We start from the raw sequence: 23,063 nt of genomic DNA, 5'->3' as shown, positions 1-23,063 counted from the left end.
TTATAAGCATTCAAAGTTTCGAAAAATATCGAGTCCCGCTAACAGCCGCGTGAGCGGCTGTGACGTCATACTACTTTACCGCGCCGCGCGGGCCGCGTCCCGCTTAGTATTAAGTCGCCAATCGTTGTTGTAGGTGTAATAGTTTGCGTAGTATTTTGTTGTGTTTTCGTCCGCTTATGTATAAAATAACTTATAATAATAGTAAATACTATTCGATTAATAAAATGGATAAAGGATTTTAAAAAGGGCAATCGGATAATGTAGGTACCTAAAATAAATGGAATAATGGTTCCGAATTATTTGTGAAACAAATAGAGGTTTTGTTGCTTCCGAAATCCTACTTAATATTATAAATTTGAAAGTTTGTGAGAATGTATATATGTACATACATAAGTACATAAGTAATACATACAATGACATACATATGTCATTGTATGTATGTATTTACGTATGTATGTGTGTACGTACGTACGTATGTATGTATGTATGTACGTATGTTTGTATGTATGTAAGTATGTAGGTATGTACGTATGTTTGTATATGTATATATGTATGTATGTAAGTATGTAGGTATGTAGGTATGTAAGTATGTATGGATGTTTGTTACTCTTTCACGCAAATTTGACAGAACCGATTACGATGAAATTTTATATATACCTGAAGACCCAGAATAACACATAGACTACTTTTTATCCTCGAGTTCTCGAAGGATCGGGATTTACGCGGGAAGGGTTTCCATGCGGACGAAGTCGTGGGCGGCTTCTAGTATATTATACATAGGTATAATAAGTAATAATGTTAGATAAATATTTACGATCACTGCATATTATAATGAAACAGTTTTTAACCGAAATAATCGTATACTTATCGATTTTACATTTTTCCTGCCACAGTAAAATCAATAAACTGGCGATCAATCCGGTTAGAAATTGTTTCATTATAAGATGAAGTTATTTATTATTACTTATGTACTTACTTACATAATATTAAATTACATTTAGGCACAACATATGATTTCCTAGTATTTGAATTGAACATTTTTAAAAGTATTTAGGAATAATTTCAACGCACCGAGCGCGCGACCTCAAGCGGACTGTGTGAGCCAGACTGAGCAAGTGTAGAGTGACGTCACACCGTCACCGAGAGCTAGCGTCGTGCGGTTACAACTTGTTTTACTTATAAATCGAAAACTAATTGACGTATCGAAGTAATTCTTTCACCAGTATTTTTTATTTTTAAACGAGAATATGGAGTGCTAAAAATCAAAATTAGGTAACATTCTCCATTGCTAATTAATCTTCAAACAAGGATGATCTTTACGTACTATTTAATAAAAATACAATACTATGTACCAACCAAATAAGTAAAAAACCACGTCCATCCACCCACTTCCTAGCACTAGCCGTGAAATAAACTAAAAGAAATATAATTTCCTTAATTTAATAAAGAATTTTTCCGGTCATGTAATATTACCGTAAAAGTTTAAAACAACTTTCCGTACGCGTAACCTGGCATTGGCATTGCGTGCGTAAACGCAACACTCACACATTGAAACCACACTCAAACAAAGACAGTACATGTACATTGTCTCGTCACCACTGTCACGCACACTATTACGAAATTGCGTGTAACGAATTGCATCGTTGTATATTTACACGCTCACACAAATACAGTTATTCTATAAAGATTCACAAATGTTGTCTGTGTTTGTCTGTTTGTATGTGTGGGTAAAGAAAGGTGTATTGCTAGGTGAAATGGGCACAGTCCACCAACATCTCAGTGTTTGACGGCTCAGTTAAAACGGAACAAGCAATTAAATACAACGATTAACAACACGTTTCGTGTGTTTTGGATATATTTTTATTTTTTTGTTGGCAACATTATGATTTATGTCATCCGTTTGGCGGTCTTGTACCTCGTAATGAGGGATATTATTTTATAAATCTTAACTAAGATACCTAACTAAGAACTCGTGAGAACGTAATTTAGATGTGATTTTCTTCATCACCCAAATTACTCTTTAAAACTAGATTTATTTATCATTAACTAGGTACTTATAGAGATGAAAGGTCTCTTTAAAGGTCCAACAAACTGACAATTGCCCTTCAGAATTATTAGGAAGATAAGATAGAAAAATCGAAACCCAATAATCCATAATTGCATGCATGAAAATTTCCTTCAAAAAAATTCTGTAAAATTCAGATGGACTGTTTCACGGAACTTGTCCTTACCAACTGTTTCTACCCAAGTGATGAAGATTTTCTTTCTACTCTTCCTTTGAACACAGTCACTGACATGAGTTCTTTTCTCATTGCTCTCTCATTTTCAGCAAGACAATTATTTTAGTAATTTAAGTTTTTCAACGGTTTATCAGAGTTACTTCTCATAGGACCAGAAACAACTTGCGAAACATTGATGTAATTCCCATAAATGGAAGTATATAACATGGGAAATATATACGTGTATTTACATTCCATAAATATATAATGATTTATTTAAATAATATACAGTAATTCGTGATTCAGTGCGGGTTTAAACCACATAAAACAAAGTGTTTGCGGTCACTAATGGTTGCCAACTGGTCAGATGTTGACCACAATAATGGATATTAAACCTGGAAATACGATGAATCAACAAAAAGGTTTCATTTGTTCAATATGTCCTAATATAATAATAATAGTCGCGTTAGGAGTCATTATTTCATGATATTAACCAATCATTGTGACATACTTCCAGAATCCTTATGAAACAATCACTTGGCTGAAAATAAGGTTGAGTCCTAAAATGCCAATCAATAAAAGTGCTCAAAAGATTTTTAGTTGCTATAGTATTATACCGTTCGAGTTAAAACAATAGTTTTTACTTCTTTAAATACACTAATGATAAAAAATATGGCATAAATGGTCCACTATGGCCCCAAGGTTAGGCAAATGTCATTCCTCTCCATCTTACTCTTGGGCGACCTTGCTTTCTTATGTCCTTGTTCCCTTGGGTAGGCACCATAGAGTTATCTACTTGCAGTAACTTATTTGAAAATCTTATGTCGCTATAAATCAACAATAATGAACCCTTATTCCTTTAGAAGGATTATACAGTATTCAGTGCAGTTGCTGTGCCTGTATGATAATAATAGGTACTATGTAGACGAAGCAAAGGCAGTTTAGGAACAAATGGCGATCTCTGGTCTCTGCCTATCACTATGGCAAAAAGGTGTGATATTATGTACTAGCTGTCCCGCGCAACATCGCTTGCGTCACGTAAGAGAAAATAAGTTATAATTTTCCCCGTTTTATAACATTTTTTACTGGTACTCTGCTCCTATTGGTCTTACCGTGATGATATACCTATAGCCTTCCTCGATAATAAGCTACCTAACACTGAACGTTTTTTTTTAATCGGACCAGTAGTTCCTGAGATTAGCGCGTTCAAACTAACAAACAACTCTTCAGCTTAATAATATTAAGTATAGATGTATAAAATATTTTTTCCAATCAATTAACCTAGTGATAAATGCCTACCACTGGTATAAAATAATAATATGCGCTACGCTCATGAACACTAGGTTTTCAACATAACGATAATTAAAAAAACACCGTATTTATGACTCTTACATGTTTAGAAACGGGTTAGCACAAATAAAATGTAAATGTTTGATGTTACGCAATAATACCGTATAGTAACGGTACCTAGGCGTGCCACTTTAACATTTTACTGTCTTAAATAAACATATAATATGCATATTATTATATACAGTCGCTTTATTAATAAATATTCACCTACGTATGAAGAAAAGATTATTAATTGGACGGTAAGTAGGTATGGCGCAGAAGGAATAGTCATCTTATCAGAGAATATGATTCATCTGGACTCTAGGTCTAAAATTCAGGACTGCATATAATAATATGTACCTCAGATTCTAGAGGTACATATATGGTGTCCTGGATTTTAGTCTTACACGAGGATCTAACATTGTTGTGATGTATAGATTTGCTATGAGCCTTCTTTTTCAAGAGGGTTTTCCGTTATTTGTATATTTGTACTAAGATGCGACAGAACAATATTTATCATGGTACACAATTTAATCGTAAAAAGGTCAAAATATTTTTGTGGAGAACAGGTATTGAAATCCCGTCTACATGGCAGTAGTGAAGCCACTACCCAAACACAATATGTCATAGGCACGGACGGATTTTTGCAGACCTTTCCACGAAAGATTTTTGATAAAAAATACTCGAGTTAGTTACATTAAGGTATTCTATTAAAAGACCTAGAAATCTAATTAAAAACATAACCTAATTATGTCACTGCCATTCCATAAAAAAGCAACAAATATCCTCGATTATCAATTATAATGAAGTCATCACGTGTAATTAAAAGTAGTGCAATTGCCAGCAGTGTTGCGTCAAACCGAAGGGCTTGTCACGCTTTTCTTGCCGCAGTGAAAGGGCCAATCTCGAGAATTCTATGGCGTTAGATAAAGAGTTTCACGTTTTCACGTTTATGTTTTGTAGATTCGTTTTCAGTTTCACCAATCACATATTTATGAGAGTCTTAGGGTAAAAAATCTATAAACTAATGGAGAATTAAACTTTATTATAACTAAACTGACTGTTGCATAATTGCTAAATGAATCCGATAAGATCTGAAGATATTAAAATGAGTGGCCATGACTTTCTTGCTCATAAAATTCAGTAATTGTAGCGACTATCATAAGTATCAATATTTGATCTAAATAAATAAATGATTTGGATTTATTTTGATTTTGAAACCTTGATACAGTTTCTAAAAGACCATTATCAAACTGGCTACCAAGTGTGATAAGAGAAAAATTAAAACTTTAAAAATATGACATAAGCGTCTCTAAAACGAATTTAGGCAAAAATTGGACATTGAGTCATTTACAGGCTCTTTGTCCACTGAAAAGATAGCCAAGTAATTGCTAAAACCTGAAATGTGACATTATTGATTTTCATTTAATCCCACTGGTCGTATATTTTTATGCGAGAGGGATTTAGTTTATAATCCATAGCGCAGGCTTTATCTTTATTTATTTTTAACTTTAACCTAATAGCTGTAACAAACACCCACGTAGATTTCAGTATAAAAATAAACCGCAGCCTCCTACGCTGTAAGGCTTCAGGGAAATCTTTAGTAATCAACTTAAAAATAACTTTGCTTGACTGTCCGTCTATTGTGGTTTCATGGCCGAATGGCTGAACTGATTTAGATTAGTGTTTTATATTTTAGAATAAGATACCTTATAGGAAGGTAACATACAAAGGCAACTTGTTCCGAAAAATAGTGTTGACCAAAGAAGCTAGTAGTAGAGTTTTGGTTACTTAAACAAGATTTCATTGTACAGGTCTACTTGAACATAAATAAAAGAAGGATTCAGAAAAGAAAAAAACTTCCAAGATACCTTTAAGTAACAAAACCGTAAAACAGGATTTTTCAGACTTTAGTTACGCTTGCGACTATCAGCCTAAAAAGGGTCAGAGCCCATTCGTCCCCTAAGATTCGCACCCTGTGCCCACTCGTCCCCTGGGACTTTTGAGGGGCCCATTCGTCCCCTGAAGAATATTTATTTTTATTCATTCTTCTAATATAAGTACATGTATATGTGTAACTTAAATCTAATAAATTGTAACTAGAAGTAACCTACATAAAAATTGGCTAAAATCACCGTATTTTTTGTATATTTACCAACTACATGCAAAATCATAATAACTTAAATCTAACAAACTATAACTACAATAATAAAAAATGACTAAAATCACAATAGCCGTGAGTTTCTTGCCGTTTCTTCTCACGAGCAACAGCTTTTCCGAAACGGTGGTAGATAAAAAATATTTTGACGATTTCAAATACTTGTTAAAGTTTATGAAATAAAGAATATTTGACTTTGACTTTGACTTTGAAATAAATATTGAAGATTAACAAATCAACATTATATTAGTACAAAACTAATGTTATATTTGTTTTTTCATTTTAAATTAATAATATATGCATAGCTTTTCCATGCAGTGGCCTAGTGAAATCTGATTTTCAAAGAATTGGCTAATTATGCGATTTATTCTCGCTTCATTTTCAATCGATTCAGGATTCATCATAGCTCTTTTTTCAATGATCTGTTATGATTTATTAAATTAATTCCGTTAATAAATTGTTCACAAGTGTATTATGTTAACCGTTTCTTATGTAAAATATAGCTAATTTTATCTCAGGGGACCAATAGGCACCTGAATAGGTGCCGAATCTTTAACTTATATTGTATATATATTAGAGGGGACGAATGGGTACCTTAAAAATAATATTTTTTATTAAAATATTAATTGGTCCCCTACCAGGAGACCAATGGGCACCTATGTAGGGGCCGAATCTACAACTTTTATACTAGGGGACGAATTTTAGGGGACGAATGGGCTCTGACCCCCTAAAAAGAAGCATGGTAAAATGACTAATTAATATTCTTTACTTAATTATAAACGACGTCTAATTATCTCGGCATATCTCACATATCACATTATTTTCCCTAGCAACCTTTCATAAACAAATATCATAACAAAACTAATCTCAAGCTTTCTTCAAGCCCTCAACCTGAATCCCATACAATTGCAAACAATTGCATCGCACGTTTCAACGGACCGGCCATTCACAAACAACAACAGCTCTTACATAAACGACTGACCCAGAACTTGAGAGAAAGGTCTAGTACAACGTCCCCCCTCGCCCCCTTCTCCCCTCCCCCCTTCTAACCGGCGGTGCAACAGACAAAGCATTTTGCATCTCAATTTTATGACACTGCGCAGGCTAGACTGTTATTTGTATAGAGATGTTCGAACACACTTCATCTAGTACCTAGTATTTATTTTCTTTGAATTGCTTGTAAGTTTCTTAGAAGTACTATGAAAGAATATAAACATATTAGATATTATGTTCGTATCGTACAACTTAGTAGAGAGCCTTGTGTGCAATTTCGCGGATAGCGAAGGTATAGACAATTTAAAACTTCAGTGATTCTCAGGCTTATTCAGCTGACGGTGGCCTGTTTGATACTTGGGAAATACACAGACAGACCTATCAATAAAAATTAAGATAAATCATGCAAGCTTCAATACCTACTAAGTTCACACAATAAAATGATTATGATTAAGTTGTTGGACTATATAAGCGACATTAAATATTCCCAGGTTATAAACCCTCTATTATTACTATTAATATTGCAATGCTATGCATTGCTTCTAGCTTAACTTCAATTAGATAGTAGTTATTTTGTTTGGAATATAGCAGAAAGACGTTTGTGCACACCTAATAGACATTAAAACCAATCAGTATAAATTTAATGAATAGCTAGTTTGTCCAGATTATAAACTTTATGACCATGCGATGATAGCAAGCAGCATTCGGAAGTAGCACACGTCTCTCGCATCTGTTACGGCTGATTCTTATGTAGTTACTGACTACGATATATCGCTCCTTCAATGCAAAAGGGCCACAACTCAAAAAAAAATGAAAATCGTTTTATTGCAAAAATGACACCTGAACCGGCTATATTTTATAGTAAAAAAAAAACACCCATCATTTTAGCTAATATTATGGCTGCACTGACTTACTGCCCTTTTTGCATTAGCTCACTTTGACAGGTAATGTCAGTGCAAAACAGCCACTTTGTTAGTTGCGCCCGGAGATTCAACGCAAATGCTCGTCAGTTGCGTGAAAAAAAGCCACAATCCAAAATACGTCTGTGTTGGGTGCCAAATTTCAAGTTAATGTGATTATATTTTACAATACAAAACTGCCATATTTTGGAAAACGTCCTTTTTGCATTCTAACTATAGTATTTGTTACCATATTTTGTAATACAAAAGTGCAATTTTTCTGAAAACTACCGTTTTGCATTCAAACACTAGTATTTGTTATTATATTTTGTAATATAACAGTAGCATATTTTTAAAATACGTCCCTTTTGCATTAAATTATTGTGGAATAAATAATGATTTTTAGCATGCTAGAATGGGAAGGCCATAAATATGGCCGTTTGGCATGATAATAATTTAAGTTTTCGTTAAAATTTTCATAACAAAATTTAACATTTTGATGCAGGGAAAGGCAAGGAGCGACCCTGCCCTTTCAAATCGCCCTTTTAGCGGCAAGATCCGACTAGACCTTTTCAAATGCGTCTAGGTCATCCTGCCATCTCCGTTTAGGTCTCTCGCGTCTGCGATGACCATCCTCTGGCATTTAGTTGGTAAATATGCGGGCCCACGTTTCCGGATGCATGCGGATAATGTGGCCGGCCCAGTTCCATTTCAACCTGGCGGTCTTCTTCCCTAAATCGGCTATGCGAGTTTGGGAGCGCAGTATAGAATTTTGGACGTGATCTGTTCTTCTTACATCTGATATACTACGCTCCATCGCTCTCTGGCTAACCTTCGGTTTCTACTTTCCGTAAGGGACCATGCTTGGGCACCGTAGGTTAGGACGGGTAGTATAAACATTTTGACGAGCTTCCGCTTTAGTGACAGTAGAAGGTTACCTTTCATTAGCTCTTTCATAGACCAGGAGCTCTTCCAGGCACTTGTGACACGTTTGTCCAACTCTTTGTCCCGTCGGTTGTTAAAAGAGGTTATCTGGCTCAAGTAAGTGTACTCGTCGACATAGTGTATGACGTGCCCGCCTACCTCGACCCTACGTTTTGTGTTGTTGGTCATAACCTGGGTTTTTGTCCGGTTCTTACTTAGTCCAATCTGAAGGCTTGCCGTGCTCAGATCTTTGAGCATTGATTCGAGTTCCAATGCAAAGGAAGAGAAGAGAACAATGTCGTCTGCAAAACGAAGGTTTGTTAACTGTTTGCCACTAACAACAATGCCTTTTGATTGCCGCCAGGCTCCTGAATTTTTTTTCGAGGGTGCTGGTAAGTAATTTGGGAGATAGCGGGTCTTCCTGTTTCACGCTTCTTTGGATTTAGAGAGATTGTTGTATATAGCTTTGATGAGTTTGATGTATGTAGCTTCGATTCTACATAGTATCTTCTTAAGGTCTTGGTTATGGAGTGATGATTCTGTGGCGGAATGACTGATACTGCCAAAAGCTTTGGAATAATCCACGAATGCTAAATATAAAGGTTTATTAAACTCATAAAACTTTTCTATTATCTTATTTCTTTAATACTCCTGCTGCACTCAGTCTACTCGTCACGTTACCCATTGATTGATGATGATGATTGATGTTTAATTTTACTGAATAATGAAAGTTACGTACAAAGTTGATCTCTATTATATTACTTATTTAATAATAAGTAAAGATTTTTTAATTTAGATTGTTAAATACAATGTTTTCCTGGTGTCTATTCACTTATGGTTTTATTTACTAATAAGATTTTACTTTTTGATACGGTTTTTTACCAAAAATTGTACAATAAACCATTTTTATTTGCAAAACTGTGTTTAATTTTTGACATATTTCTCATGATATTGGTTCAAATTTTGAATGCAAAACGGACTTATATGTTTTTTTTTCTTAATAGGTAACAGCTATTACAAAGTTTATATTGTAGATAGATAAAGCTAAAAAATACGCATCTAATGATATATTAACATCTTATATTTAATTAATAAATATATAAAATATTATAAAAAAACAGTTTCAAAAATTTGTTTTGGCTCTCCTGTAAAATTTATAGTTTCCGATTTGTGACCCTTTTGTATTCAAGGAGCGATATGTGAAGTAAGGTTTTCAAGAGAAATAGACCAGCATCATAACAACGGCTAGATAGTGGCTAGGTAAATGAAAGATTCCTTTACGAGTTCTTACCTTCATAAAAAAATACATCCATTTGCATGTCATGTCATCCTAGTGTTTCTAAACAACACTGTATTCGTTTCCCTACGATATTATTATAATCTGCAGAATATGGTACTCCAAGCTCGCCCTCAATGGGCTTCAGCGACTTATGACTTACTTACCTACTAATTCGCGTCAGTCCATCTTGTGGACGACTAACCCATGCTTCATCTTTTAGTGCGTGGTCGTCACTCCAGATGTTTTCGGCCACTTGATAAATCATACCAAAACCTTCAAAATCACACTTCTCCAGCTCTCCCATCATGTGAAAGCTAATCTAGGGCCAGCTTTCGCTTCACGGGCCGATAGACTGCACGCGTCGTACTCGTGCGCCGGCGCCGCCATATTGGCCCTTAACTGCAATTAGAAGGTGCTTGCTTTATGTTTATACGACTCCACGGTTCTACTGATTGAGTAAATAGGTTTGAAAATAAATAAGTTGTTTTAGAAATGGCGTGGTGAAGGTTGAGTTCTGTTATATAATTATTTGAAATTACAATAGCTATCGATTATGTTGTTTGAATTTTCTGCGAGAAGATAAGCGCCTGTAAAAAATTGAACGGGTACTTTTTACGAAATAAAAAGCTTAGGTCAAAAAGCAGCACAAAGACCTTTACAATTTGATAAGTGGAATCTACGTGGTGGATTTATTATTTTATTAAGTAATAGCTTTGTAATTAGTTACAATTACTACGTAGGTATTACCTATGCAATCACAAGGCGATGAGGTTCTCCATTATCATTTATTTTTTATTGGCATTATTGGCATTTTGTCGAAAATTTCTAATATTGAGTGAAATTCTGAAGGTAGTTATTTAGTTAGTGATTTAAAGAAGTATGAAGCATGAAGTGGTCTAAATGTACTTTATAAATCATGGAACTTAAGATCTTTTTTGCAAGCGCCTACGTGAAACCATAAGCAAAAGGCAAAATCTATTTTCTTGTTTTGTTTTAGAGCCCTCTGTAGACTTTGCTTAGAACTACATTTTAAGTTATAACTTAACTGTGAGAACTGCGCCATCTGTGAAAAGATAGCAGAATTATTTTCGCTTGCGAGATAAATATTTCAATTTGTGTTGTGAATTGAATAATACTGCAAATTGTTTATGTTTATTTCGAACTATATACTGATATACAAAGAATCTCTCTGATAGAAAAACTAAGACAATTTTGTAGTCATATTTTATTTTTGTATGAAAACATTTTTATCCTTTGGCTATGGATAAATGCAGCAGGCGAAAATTTTAGTCTGGCCACACAATCCAGGTCAAGGAAGTGCAGCAGAAAAACTATTCGCCAATTTTTTGTTATTTTTTATGAAATGCAATTATAATGAACTGTTTCTTTATTATTTATTCGAGATGATAGTGAGATAATGTAGCTCTATCACCGGAATGGTTCGCGACAGTGCGAGTGGGTGCTACAGGACAGAAGAAAACTAGGTGGTGTGACAGTAAAAGAATACCGCATAGAGGATTTTAGCTAAAAAGTTGATCATTTTGCCAAAATCTGCCCGTTTATTTACACAGTATGACTCTTTATCGAATAAGGGAGGCATTTCTGAGGTTTGCCTTCGCGATTTATGTTGAAAATAATCGTCATAACATTTGACCCAGTTACAGTGCCGTGTGCGTTGACCTATGGATGTGAATGCGGACTAAAGCACGATGTTATTTTTAGGATACAGCTTTGCAGATAATTAAATATTTATAAATGCTGTGGGTGATATTGAATTGTGTAATTAATTACCGATGAGAGTACCTGTGACCTTTTACATTTCACTACTGGTGAGTTTCCTTTGTTTTATTTGAAATTCGAATATTTGTTTCCTCTATATTTTATGGCAAATGCATTATTATGAACTTGATGTGACAAAAAAAGAATTCTTTACTCATGTTTACTTCACACTGTGCCAGTTCTAAATAGTGGCTATTAATTTATTTAAACAATTTCACAAATCAATGGATGTTTTGAATTTTTCATATTTACACACATGTGCAGGTGATAGAGTATTGATTTTCATAATTATGAATACAATGTAAGTACTAGTCACTGATTCAAATAACATAATATTAAAACAATCATTATAGGTAACCTAAATGCTTTTCAGGTACTACAGTTGTTCAAATAAACACAATATGGATGGAAGTTTTATAACTCCGGGGAAAACAAAACAGACAGAAGCAGAGGTTGCAAACACACTATTTAGATACAACTTCCTTTGAGGGATCAATTTAACCATAGAATTTTATTTATAAACATATTCCAAATCCTCCTTGAATAAATAAATATATTGAAAACTAGAAAAATCCTGGTTGTGATTTAATAATGTACTACACAACTGCTAAAGAAAAATATTAAAATAAATAATATTGTTGAGCATATCATCTTCCTAGCTAAAGTTACTGGCTGTATGTTGTGAACCTGTTGCCAAATCGCTGCCAAAATGCATTCCAAATTTAAAATTTAGAATAGCCACTGCTTACAATGGTTAGAAAGTTGTTAAAATTAATAAAAACAAGACAATATGGTGTTTATTTGACTGAATCGCAATAAGGGTGGAGATATACCTGGGCCTTATGCCCTAAGGCCGGGGGTGACACTCGGCAGTGATGAAGAAACAAAATGTTCGCACTCTATCATTAATTGTGTGCACATTTACATATTTACTGGTTGGTGCCGCTGTGTTCGACGCATTAGAGTCATCTACTGAAAGAAACAGATTTGAAGTATTGCAAGGTTCGTACAAATATAATTTATTATTTAATTTCTCTTTTTTTCATATTAAATTCATTGGTTGAAGCTTAACATTTTGTTGCTGGTGCTATGCCCCTAGTTCATTAGATAGCTGGATATAGTAATGTTGTGATACTTGGAAACCATTGAACTGCAATAGTTTAAACTCATTTCTAAATTAAATGTTGCACAAAAAAAAATCTGGTTCAATAATTATTGGTAACAAATCATGTTAGCTACAAGAGCTAATTTTTGTGATTACATTAAATTATGGTACATAATTAGGTAGAACTATAGTCTAGTTCCCATTTTATTGTTCTTATAAGTACTTAGAAACTTGAGTCAATACCTCATTTCCCTATCCACAGCTATAGAAGGCATGATCATCAGAAAGTACAACATCACCGAGGAGGACTTCCGTGTGATGGAGACTGTGGTCCTCAAGTCAGAGCCACACAAGGCCGGCCAGCAGTGGAAGTTCACTGGCGCTTTCTATTATGCTACTACTGTGCTTACTACCATTGGTAAGATGTAAATCTGTTAGTTTGTTTGTATGATAGTGTAACAGTTTCAGGATTTGTATAGGATAGGCTATATCTTGTACCCTAATACTGACTATGGCAAAACACCTAATTATAAATTGCTTGAATCAATTTTGTCAAATCAATCTAAATCTTATGAATTAATTAATTTCTAATTTTAAGCAAGATAATTGTTAGAACCTCTTTTTGAGATTATTTTTTTAAAGCATTATAGCCCAAAGGCAATGGCATAGAATTGTTTTATTATATATTTTACTTTTCTTTCTACTGCTGCATTCTAAAATGGCTAAACTCTGTAATCGAACCTTGGACCTCATTCTTGAACTACTGTTCACAAAGACCACCAGGGGTAATCCTCTGTAGGTCTTTCGGTGAAATATTGACAGTCACATTTAAAATTAACGTCTGCTCTACACAGGCTATGGACACTCAACTCCTGCTACGATCGGCGGCAAGCTGTTCACTATGTTCTACGCGATAGTCGGCATACCTCTGGGCCTCATCATGTTCCAGAGTATCGGTGAAAGAGTCAACAGACTCAGTAGGTAAGTTTAAACACACAAATATGAAATACTTACATGTCTTCTACACACTTTTTTTTTCCTTAAAAAGACAACTCCCGCACTAAGAATTGCTCTTATGTCGCGGAGACTTTTACAAACATTCAAACAACGGACACAAAGTACAACCACACCCCAATTTGTGGATCGTACAAATAATTGTTCCGCGTAGGAATTGAACCCACGACCTCCCGACGCAATGGTAGAAGCGTGGTGACCTAAACCATTTCGGCACGGAGGTAGCCAAATGCTTAAATATACCCGCATTTTATGTCATACATATAAGGATATTTCTTGTAAGATCTATTTTTTAAAACAATAATAATATAAAATATGTGTTGTTTTCGGAACAACACATTTATTAGTTTTACACAAAAGCGAATGTTCCAGTTGGTAACTGTAGAGTTAACTAACTAATCTATTAATTAACTCATATTTTAATATGTATTAAGAAGTTCCTTGTATATTTTGAGACGCGGAATTTCTCTTCTTTCTGTACAACTTCGCTAATACCATGTTATGACTTGTATTTTCTACTGTTTAGTATCATTAGTTGATTGTCTTTTATAATCATCCGCATTATCAAGAAAAAGCTGAATAAGTGGATACTGCAACACAGTCTTATTTAAGTCGCTTCTTTCTTGCCCTACATACGAAAGCTTTTACTTCATTCAGTATTAAAGATTCAAGATAGCATTGCATTCTTTATTGAAGCTTTATTTATTTATTAACTCACTTACCCGCAGCTCCGCCCGTGTTTAATGTTTCATCCCATATTGCAGCCTCTAATGCCTTGATTTTTCTTTAGCACATGTCGTCCTAGTTATAAACTATCACCTTGCCATTTTTATAGGTGCAAGCTTATTTACTTCAAAAAAGAATAAAATAACAGAATTAGTATCATTATTAATTATTTACCTAATTTAACTCATAACTGTCCCACTTCCAAGGGCCTCCTTCCAAACGAGGGAGGTTACCTTGGGGGTACCTTGAGTCCCCTACATTACTTAGATTAGTACTATAGTATAAAAAACTACATTTTCTTTCTACAGTCAAGTTTCTTATTAATAATATTATAATGCAACTGGTATTAAACGCGATTGAAAATTAAAGGTTAGGATACCTTATTTGTTTTTCAATCGCGTTCAGACCCGTTGCATTATAATATGTTTACAAGTCACGAGAGTTTAAAAACGTTTCTTCTGAATGACATGCACGCATCTGATTGCTTATTTATTTAATTGCAGCGTGATAATTAAGTCAATAAAACGGGCAATGAACTGCAAACAAACGAACGCGTCGGAGGTGGACCTGATCTGCGTGGTGACCACGCTGTCTTCGCTCACAATAGCGGGGGGTGCTGCTGCATTCTCCAAGTTCGAGGGCTGGAGCTACTTCGATAGCGTGTATTATTGTTTCATCACGCTAACTACTATAGGTAAGTCGGAAGTGAGTCTTTAGTATTTCAATAAACTTTACGCCTGTCTGACCTGATGATGGAAGGGCAAGTGGTCGTCATGACCGAAACTAGTTGCGTATCATCACCATTATGCTAAAAGTGTATAAATCTTAGGTATGTGTCAAATATGCTAAGGATCGAAAAGAGAAGCCAGATTTATCTCAGTAGCTTCTCTTCACTACTGTTGTTGGTTCTTTCCAAGGAATATCTTAGATCAACGCATACTACTGCTTAATCCAAGGGAAGTTTGTCGTGTAATAAACATCAAATGAAATACAGTTAACGTTATTTTCTAAAAGTCCCCAAAGTGTACATTTATGTCTCACACTTAAATAAGGGTTGCCTCCCAAAATGAGAGAGGTGATACCTAAAATACAATACAATTATTACCGTTTCCTCTTCAGGCTTCGGCGACATGGTGGCTCTTCAGAAAGACAACGCGTTGAACCGCAAGCCGTCGTACGTGATGTTCGCGCTGATCTTCATACTGTTCGGACTGGCGATCGTCGCCGCGTGTCTCAACTTGCTCGTGCTGAGGTTCGTCACCATGAACACTGAGGATGAGAAGCGAGACCAGGCGCAAGCTGAACAGGTGACAATTTCAACTTGCTTTAAAATTGCACCAACAACTCACTGTTGATATAAATACCTGCCACTTATGTTGGACTCAGCAAAGACCGACCATTTAGGTGTTCATATTGTCATCTGTGGCAAATACAATCAAAACTGTAGTATTCTGAATTTTGGTTTTGGGCAAAGTCTGCGACGTACTCTATGTCGTGCTATTCTACCGTGTCAATTACTTTATGCAACTTAGTGGTTATCTAGATAAATTTTTACTGGACTTTGTTGATAACTAACAATACAGAAAAATCTTGTGGCGGCTTTACATGTTCACCAACAAAAAAATCGAGTATCATAATTACCACACGAGATCTAGGATCTTAAAAATGTTACAGCATATCTTATGCACAACGGAAATTATTGATTTCTATGCTTTAAAAAATAAGGCAACGTTTAGGAATCGTAGATGTAACAACATTAACAAGATATCTTTGTCTTCCATCCTCAGGCACAGCAAGTGGCAGTCCGTTTGGAGGGTGACGTGATCACAGCTGATGGTGCTGTACTGCGAGGAGTGTCACGTGGCACCCGGCTACCTGCTGACCCACGACAGGTCGTCACAGGTAAATATGGGAACTGTAATTGACGTAAAAGTTTTGCTTAGATAATTTGATAATGAAGAGAGGTAATAAACTGTAAGGGCAAAAGTGGACGTATTAAAAAAACATACCCAGAAAATATTTGTTAAGTTCTTCATACAAGTCTTGTGGTTAATACCTGTAAATGGTGTTAGACGAAATTAATAAATGTGGTAAAAACGATAGAGGTTTGTAAATACGCAACAAGTAAAAATCTCCATTGTCTTGTGCTACTCTCTCGTACTCACACGAGTATTAAACCTTCTTTCAGTATAAGAATTTTATATTTTTTTCGGTCAATAATTTCAGGTGACACATCCCTGGTGCCGTTGTATGTAGACGAGGAGTACGCGCCCAGCGTTTGTAGCTGTTCATGCAACTGCTTTGGACCTAACAAGTAAGTAAAACAAAAAATCTTTCGTACATCTTCTATGTATAAAACCTGTGTCCATACCTATCTGAAAGAAACAATAAAAATGTTTAAAAGTTGAGTGTTTCTAAAACTCTTAAATTACTTATATTTCTGCACACAGATATTATCAAAAATCCTAGTTATCAAAAAGTATTTGTACGAAACTCTATCTTTAACATATTATTATATTGTATCGTTTCAAGTAAACTTGTCCAATTTGTTATTTAATGTCACAAGGGTAGGTCAACATTATGGCGTTTTCTGGGTTAAGGGTGTCATGAATTACCTTCCCAATTTATGGTCATCCTGTCACATTTTACTACCTCTGACCCATAAGAGGCATTATAAATGACAGAATTGTTTATAGCTTATTGAATTTACCCACATATGGTTGTTGTAAAAAGTTGGTTAAATGATTATTATGTTAAATAATAATACACATAAATACAAAATATACAATAATAACGGTCCTCAGGGTAGGTGTTACAATGCTTTAAATTTATTGTTGATTATTCGGGTATGATATACTGTACTGATTTTTTGCAGATCAATACCATACCGCGATCCGCTATCACCAGTACCACCAACCAACATCAAGCAAATCAAATCTAAGAACTACCGCGAACTCGGCAGCATACCGCGATACATAGAGAAATCATCATCGAAAAACCGCTCTCAGTCACTCCGGCTTAACTCCGCATCCGGCTACTTATATATGAACGCTAAGACTAACGACTTCCAACTAGATCCTGAAGATTTCAGAGAAATGGTCGCCAAAAGACGCGAACAACTCCGCAGAGGAATGATGATGTATGAAATGAGATGTAACAATAATGAGCAGTACTTACATCCGTACAGACACAGTCTAAGCACGAGGCTGGAGACCAGCCCGCACAGCTCATCGCTATACTCCATGAACCTAAGGTCAGAGAACAGGAGCAACGACCCGCTAGTTGACGACTACGACTCGGAAAAGTCGAGCTACGCGAAGAAGAAGCTAATGAAGAACATCGCACGAAACACCAGCAACAAACGCATGGAAAACTACTTCTACGACGATGCAGTGTTGCACTTCGACGATGAATACGCCTTCGACGGCTCGATACTCTTCGCTAAGAGAAGAAAATCTATAGATAGGAACTGGGAAGAATACACCTGCGAAATGCCCAGGAACCATGCCGCGGACCAGGTCTCCCAGGACGGCAGCTACGGGTACTACCTACCTGATGATGAGGAACAAGATCAGTACTTCGTGAATGATACGTTAACCTTCCAAATGCCACCACACAGAGCGAGCATATAGTGAATGTGTTGTGAATCGTGCCAATGACAGACTTGTGCCAAAAAGTAGGTTAGTATTAGTCTACAAAATAAATGGGCCAATTAATTGTCTAAACAAAATTAAATGATGATAATGTCAGTAAATTAATAGTAATTTTACAATTTTCGCGGTAGCATCCGTTTTAATGTTATTTAGCTTTTACACATAGTTTATAGTTATCGCGTTTTTTATTATAATTCTATATTAACTGAGCTTGGCTTCCTTGTAGATATTGTAATATAGTGTTTTTAAGATTTGTGCGATGAGAGTGAGGCTTTATATTGCACTACGTCGGCGTCGAGGAAACACAAAATATCATAAGTCTCTTAGTAACATGTGGATTGACTCATATTGATAAGAAACAGCTTTTTTTTTATAACATTGGGTTCTTTCTAGTCATTATTTATGAATGCCAAGCTCCTAAAAGATAATTTTATTCTATCTTGGTACTGATATTTTTATTTCTCTTTTATAGTTTGCTGTTAAAAGATATGATTTGATTGGTGTTGAGATATGAGTCAATTCTAAATGCATGCAATTATATTATTTTCTTTGAGATAATTGGGCAAAATGGTTTCTAAAAGTGAGTAATTTTCAGTTCTTAGTCATATTGTGCAACTACCTCAAGGAACTCAAATATTCATGTTGCTTTAATAGTAATATGTTTCGCACCATCTTATACTATCCAAAAGATAAGGAAAGTATAACTGACCAAAGGATTGTTAAATTATAGTTTGGTTTTTGTAACTTTTTGAGGTTAACTGGTATCTTCAAAATCTACATTGTGTATTAATTTTACTTAAAATACATACCACAACGACAGTGTCAATTTAATTATAGCGTTTCTATTAATAATGAGCCATATACCTCGGCTTTATTTTTCTTAAACAACAGGCCATCTTAAATATCTACGTTAGCAAATAATTTTAAATATATTTTTTACAATCATGAATTATAATTTTCAGAGTTAAATAGTGAGACCTCATTACTATTAAAGCAACATAACTACCAATAAGTATAGCTAGGTTAATCACAATTGTACATTACCAAACGACGTAGTGTAAGCGGTATTATTTTATTTATATCTCGGATGGATAGAGTAGACACTCATGGTGGCCACAAAACAATGAAAATGATCGAGCTTATACTTAATTCTGGCATACAGAGTCTTAAAGGCACGCTACATGCGAGCCCTGTAATGCTACACATTATATTTGCATCGATGCGAAAGTTAATTGCTGTTATTTACTTTACAATGATAAAAATTGGACCCATAGGATCATTTTGCTTACTTGCAATACATATATATTTCTGTCAACCTTTGCTGTGCCATTATTGTGCAAAGGACTCTTTATTTGCTCCACTCATGCCTCATGAAAAAGCATTTTAAACTGAAGTTACCTACAATGTGCTTAGTTTCTTAAAGGAACCAATAATGCCCCTAATAATTTAATGAACTAATATTGAATTTTTGCCCCCATTACTCCTTAACCTCGTCCGAAAGAAAGCTAGCTAGCTACATTAGTATGAAACTGTGCTAAGCGACAAAACTTAAAAACCTTTTGGTCTCCCTTTGAAAAATATAAAATTATCCCTGATTTTAGTAGCATCGATGCAAACAGCCAAAAAGTTATTTCGTTTACAAGGCAAATTAAGTGACTGATCACTATTATTGTCTTCGAAAATTAAAACATCCCTCATATGACCCGTTAATAACAGTATTTTAGTTTAAAACGACGTGATATTACGTATTTATAAATATTGTAGTATACACTGAAACACTGTTAATAATGGGTTTTAAATATAGGGATATAATTCTATAACGGTGAAATCTCACTAAGTTATTCATGTTTGCATATTCGTCTCGTTGCCTCGTGTAATCATATGCCATGGGATAGAACTGTAAAATATAACAAACAGCAAACATAAATAACTCAGTGAGTCACCTTAAAGCCAGAGATTGCCCTACGGGGACAAATTATGTCCCACGACATGCGTCGGAGACATGTCAAGCCCAGTTGGGTTATTGATCTTGTCATATGTAGCGACATCGCGCGACTTATGTCAATACCGATGAGTAAAGCGTAACTTGTCGAGGAAAGTCCGGCAACATCTGAAGACATGAGGGCAACACGTGTCGCGGGACATAACTATGTTCTATAGTGTATGTCTGGCTTTAAACTTCATTTATTTAAAAGACATTGGTCAAATCTCTTGCATGGATATCGAAATAAGGTTATATTCGTTAAGCAGATTAGCTGCCATAATTTTCAAATGCTTCTATAGATTTGCCAAATTAAATCAAAATTTACTTACTTATAATATTATACAATAAGAATGCTATTGAGCAGAAAAATCGTTTATTATAAAGCATTTTGGTTTAACCATGAAACAGTAGAACTGACCACTATAATATAATATTGTTGATAAAACGAGATGAATCTCAAATCATTGTTTTATGATCGAATCATCGGATGCTGTAAGCTGCAGTGAAACTGATTTAAAGAAGGAAAAATATTCAAGAAAAATATTTATGGTTTTGAACGCAACTTAAAAGTTTTTAGTAAATAAGTAAGCATTTATCGGCAAAGACATTAATTATCCCATGTGATGATACTAACCAGTATTAACAAATATACGTTTTATATTTATTTGTGCCAAATGAAGTCAAGCCAAAACATTTTATGGAGAAACTAATTTTATGGAATGGAATAATTTATTTTATGTTTTTTTGCAACTATTTATTCCAATCTGTCTTCCAATTACTTAATTTAATTTATTTTTTATAAGTATCAGATGGTAGCTCTTTATCCTATGGTATGGAAAAGAGAGAGACAGTATTAAAAGAAAGCCCTAAGGTCTTTATTTTAAGGCTTTACGTAATATTCTTCCTTGATTAATTCCAATTATATGTTTTCAGAGTTTTAATCCTGCGAAGTTATTTATAGGTAATTTATCTGAGTATTATTCTCTAGTCAAAATAACCTGAATATACTTGTTTTTATTTTTTATAAAATATCGTTAATTTGTTATTTATTTTTAATTATTAATACATTCCTCAATTTAGAATTATTTATATGACTGCCTTTATACAAAATTTGTTTTAAGCATTTATTAAGTAATTTTTTCTAGTCATGCTGTTTTCCTTACTTAGAAACAATCAGTATTTTTTGTTCTGTGATAATTAATTTTACTTTTGTCTAAAATATATTACTACTACTTGATTTAACCTAAGAAATGTTAAAAAGAATTATGAACAGTATACTGGAAAAAGACATAATGTAGGACAAATCCAATTGTTATTCATCATCAAAATGATAACAAAACTAATAATGTTGAAATCGTTTCAAACGATCACTTAACAATTTTATGTAAAACAACAATAAAATCTATGTAAAAATGTTCAGAACGGAAATAATTTGCGGAAATATGTATATATTATTATATATTTACTATTATAGAAACGTCAAGCTAGTATATAAGTTAAATGATATTATATACTAATGTAATAATTAAATGACTGTATTAATGCCGAAAATATAAGAAAAATACTTATATTAGGTACTGCACTGACTTGAAAAAATGTATTATTTAAACTATGTGTATTTTAATGGCAATTGTAGTCCTAATCAAGGAAAAATGCATTAATATCTGGTGTAATATGATAATTTTCAATATCTAAAAAAACTTATGGAACACCCTGCTTCCGACACTCTTCCACAAAAATATTCTAACTAATAAGAATCCCTGGGCATTAAAATGTACCAATAAATTGCAATCTGAATTCCCTGCAGGTCTAAAATTTAATCAATATTCATTTTAAAATGAATAACGAATTAATTATTTCGTGTTTCACATTGTACTATATTCCCATATTAGTTAACCCCAATTAGGTACCTCTTATGGGAGACTCGTTCAAAATATTGCTTCTGATCTCACTAGCGACATCTGGTTTGATTAAAACACAACTCTTAGAAGTCTTCTTCAGTATCTTGCTTATCAGTCTTCCACTACTCAACTTAAACTTTACCAGTACCTAGCAGGGAAATGAATATAATTTTCTGAATAAGTATAAACAGATTCTATATAAAAATGCTTTTATAGTACCCAATTCAGTTTGTTCAAAAGCGAAAATGATAATTATAAGATCATTCTATGTTTATTTTTAAAGAAAAATCTCGAAATAAAAGGCATGAATGTTGCCTCAATTCGTACTGAAACAGTGTTGGATATTATGATTGCCATGCGTTCGTTTCAAGTGCGGTTGATTATAAACTAAGTAATATGTACTATAAAATGTTAAAAGTACGTGAGTTCTAGTTATTACGCAGTCTGAACTAATTGTAATTTTAAAATGAAAATAACTAAAATCGGATTTCAATAAAAAATACATACGAATGATTTGTGACTTTTATTTTTACCAATATCTATTGAGTTTAAAAAATATGAGATTACAGAAGAACATTTGTGGTTATACATATTAATAATATTATATTATTATTAATTACTATATCTCTATAAATTCACGTATTTCTTTATCCCTCTGTGAGTTCGACTTCAGTGCATCAAAACCGTATAGCGACATCTAGTTGTAAGAGTCAGTATCTTGACGTTTAAGTATTGTAGGGGTTGAATATTGGTATCTGATTATACCGCTAGATGGCTGTTATTCCAGTTTCGAAAACTAAGGGTGGGCGAATTTTTACCGCATTCAGTGACTAAGTTTTATTACTATTACAGTACTTATTCGATTTATTTAGTCACAATTAAAGATGTAAAGAAAAGGTTCTCTAAGATTCTTAATTTCTCATCGGAAATTACTCATAAGGGCATGACAACATAAGCAATTTACCTACTAACTTTTAAGGACACAGTCAACCAATTTCGTAAAAGCCCATCCACCTTTTCTTTAACCCTTTTTGCCGCCAAACTGTCTGGTAATCGAAAATACTCGTAAGCTACTATTATAAGTCTCTTGTCAGGCGGAG

The 23,063-nt window shown here is 34.2% G+C and overlaps 1 protein-coding gene across 1 annotated transcript; it reads left to right on the top strand.

Annotated features, from left to right (window-relative positions):
- The first annotated feature begins 10,988 nt into the window (after positions 1-10,988).
- On the top strand, positions 10,989-22,476 carry LOC142983909 (potassium channel subfamily K member 9-like). The gene is made up of 9 exons (XM_076131098.1): positions 10,989-11,630; positions 11,954-12,582; positions 12,948-13,103; positions 13,540-13,666; positions 14,929-15,119; positions 15,545-15,732; positions 16,213-16,327; positions 16,652-16,739; positions 17,301-22,476. Exons 2-9 carry the CDS (start codon positions 12,456-12,458, stop codon positions 18,055-18,057), a joined length of 1,749 nt encoding a protein of 582 aa, XP_075987213.1. The 5' UTR covers positions 10,989-11,630; positions 11,954-12,455; the 3' UTR covers positions 18,058-22,476.
- The last annotated feature ends 587 nt before the right edge of the window (positions 22,477-23,063 follow it).

This window comes from Anticarsia gemmatalis, chromosome 25 (assembly GCF_050436995.1).
Source record: "Anticarsia gemmatalis isolate Benzon Research Colony breed Stoneville strain chromosome 25, ilAntGemm2 primary, whole genome shotgun sequence".
In the NCBI taxonomy this organism is placed as follows: Eukaryota; Metazoa; Arthropoda; class Insecta; order Lepidoptera; family Erebidae; genus Anticarsia; species Anticarsia gemmatalis.
The sequence above is the reverse complement of the archived record's forward strand: the minus strand, read 5'-3'. Positions and strand labels throughout refer to the sequence as shown.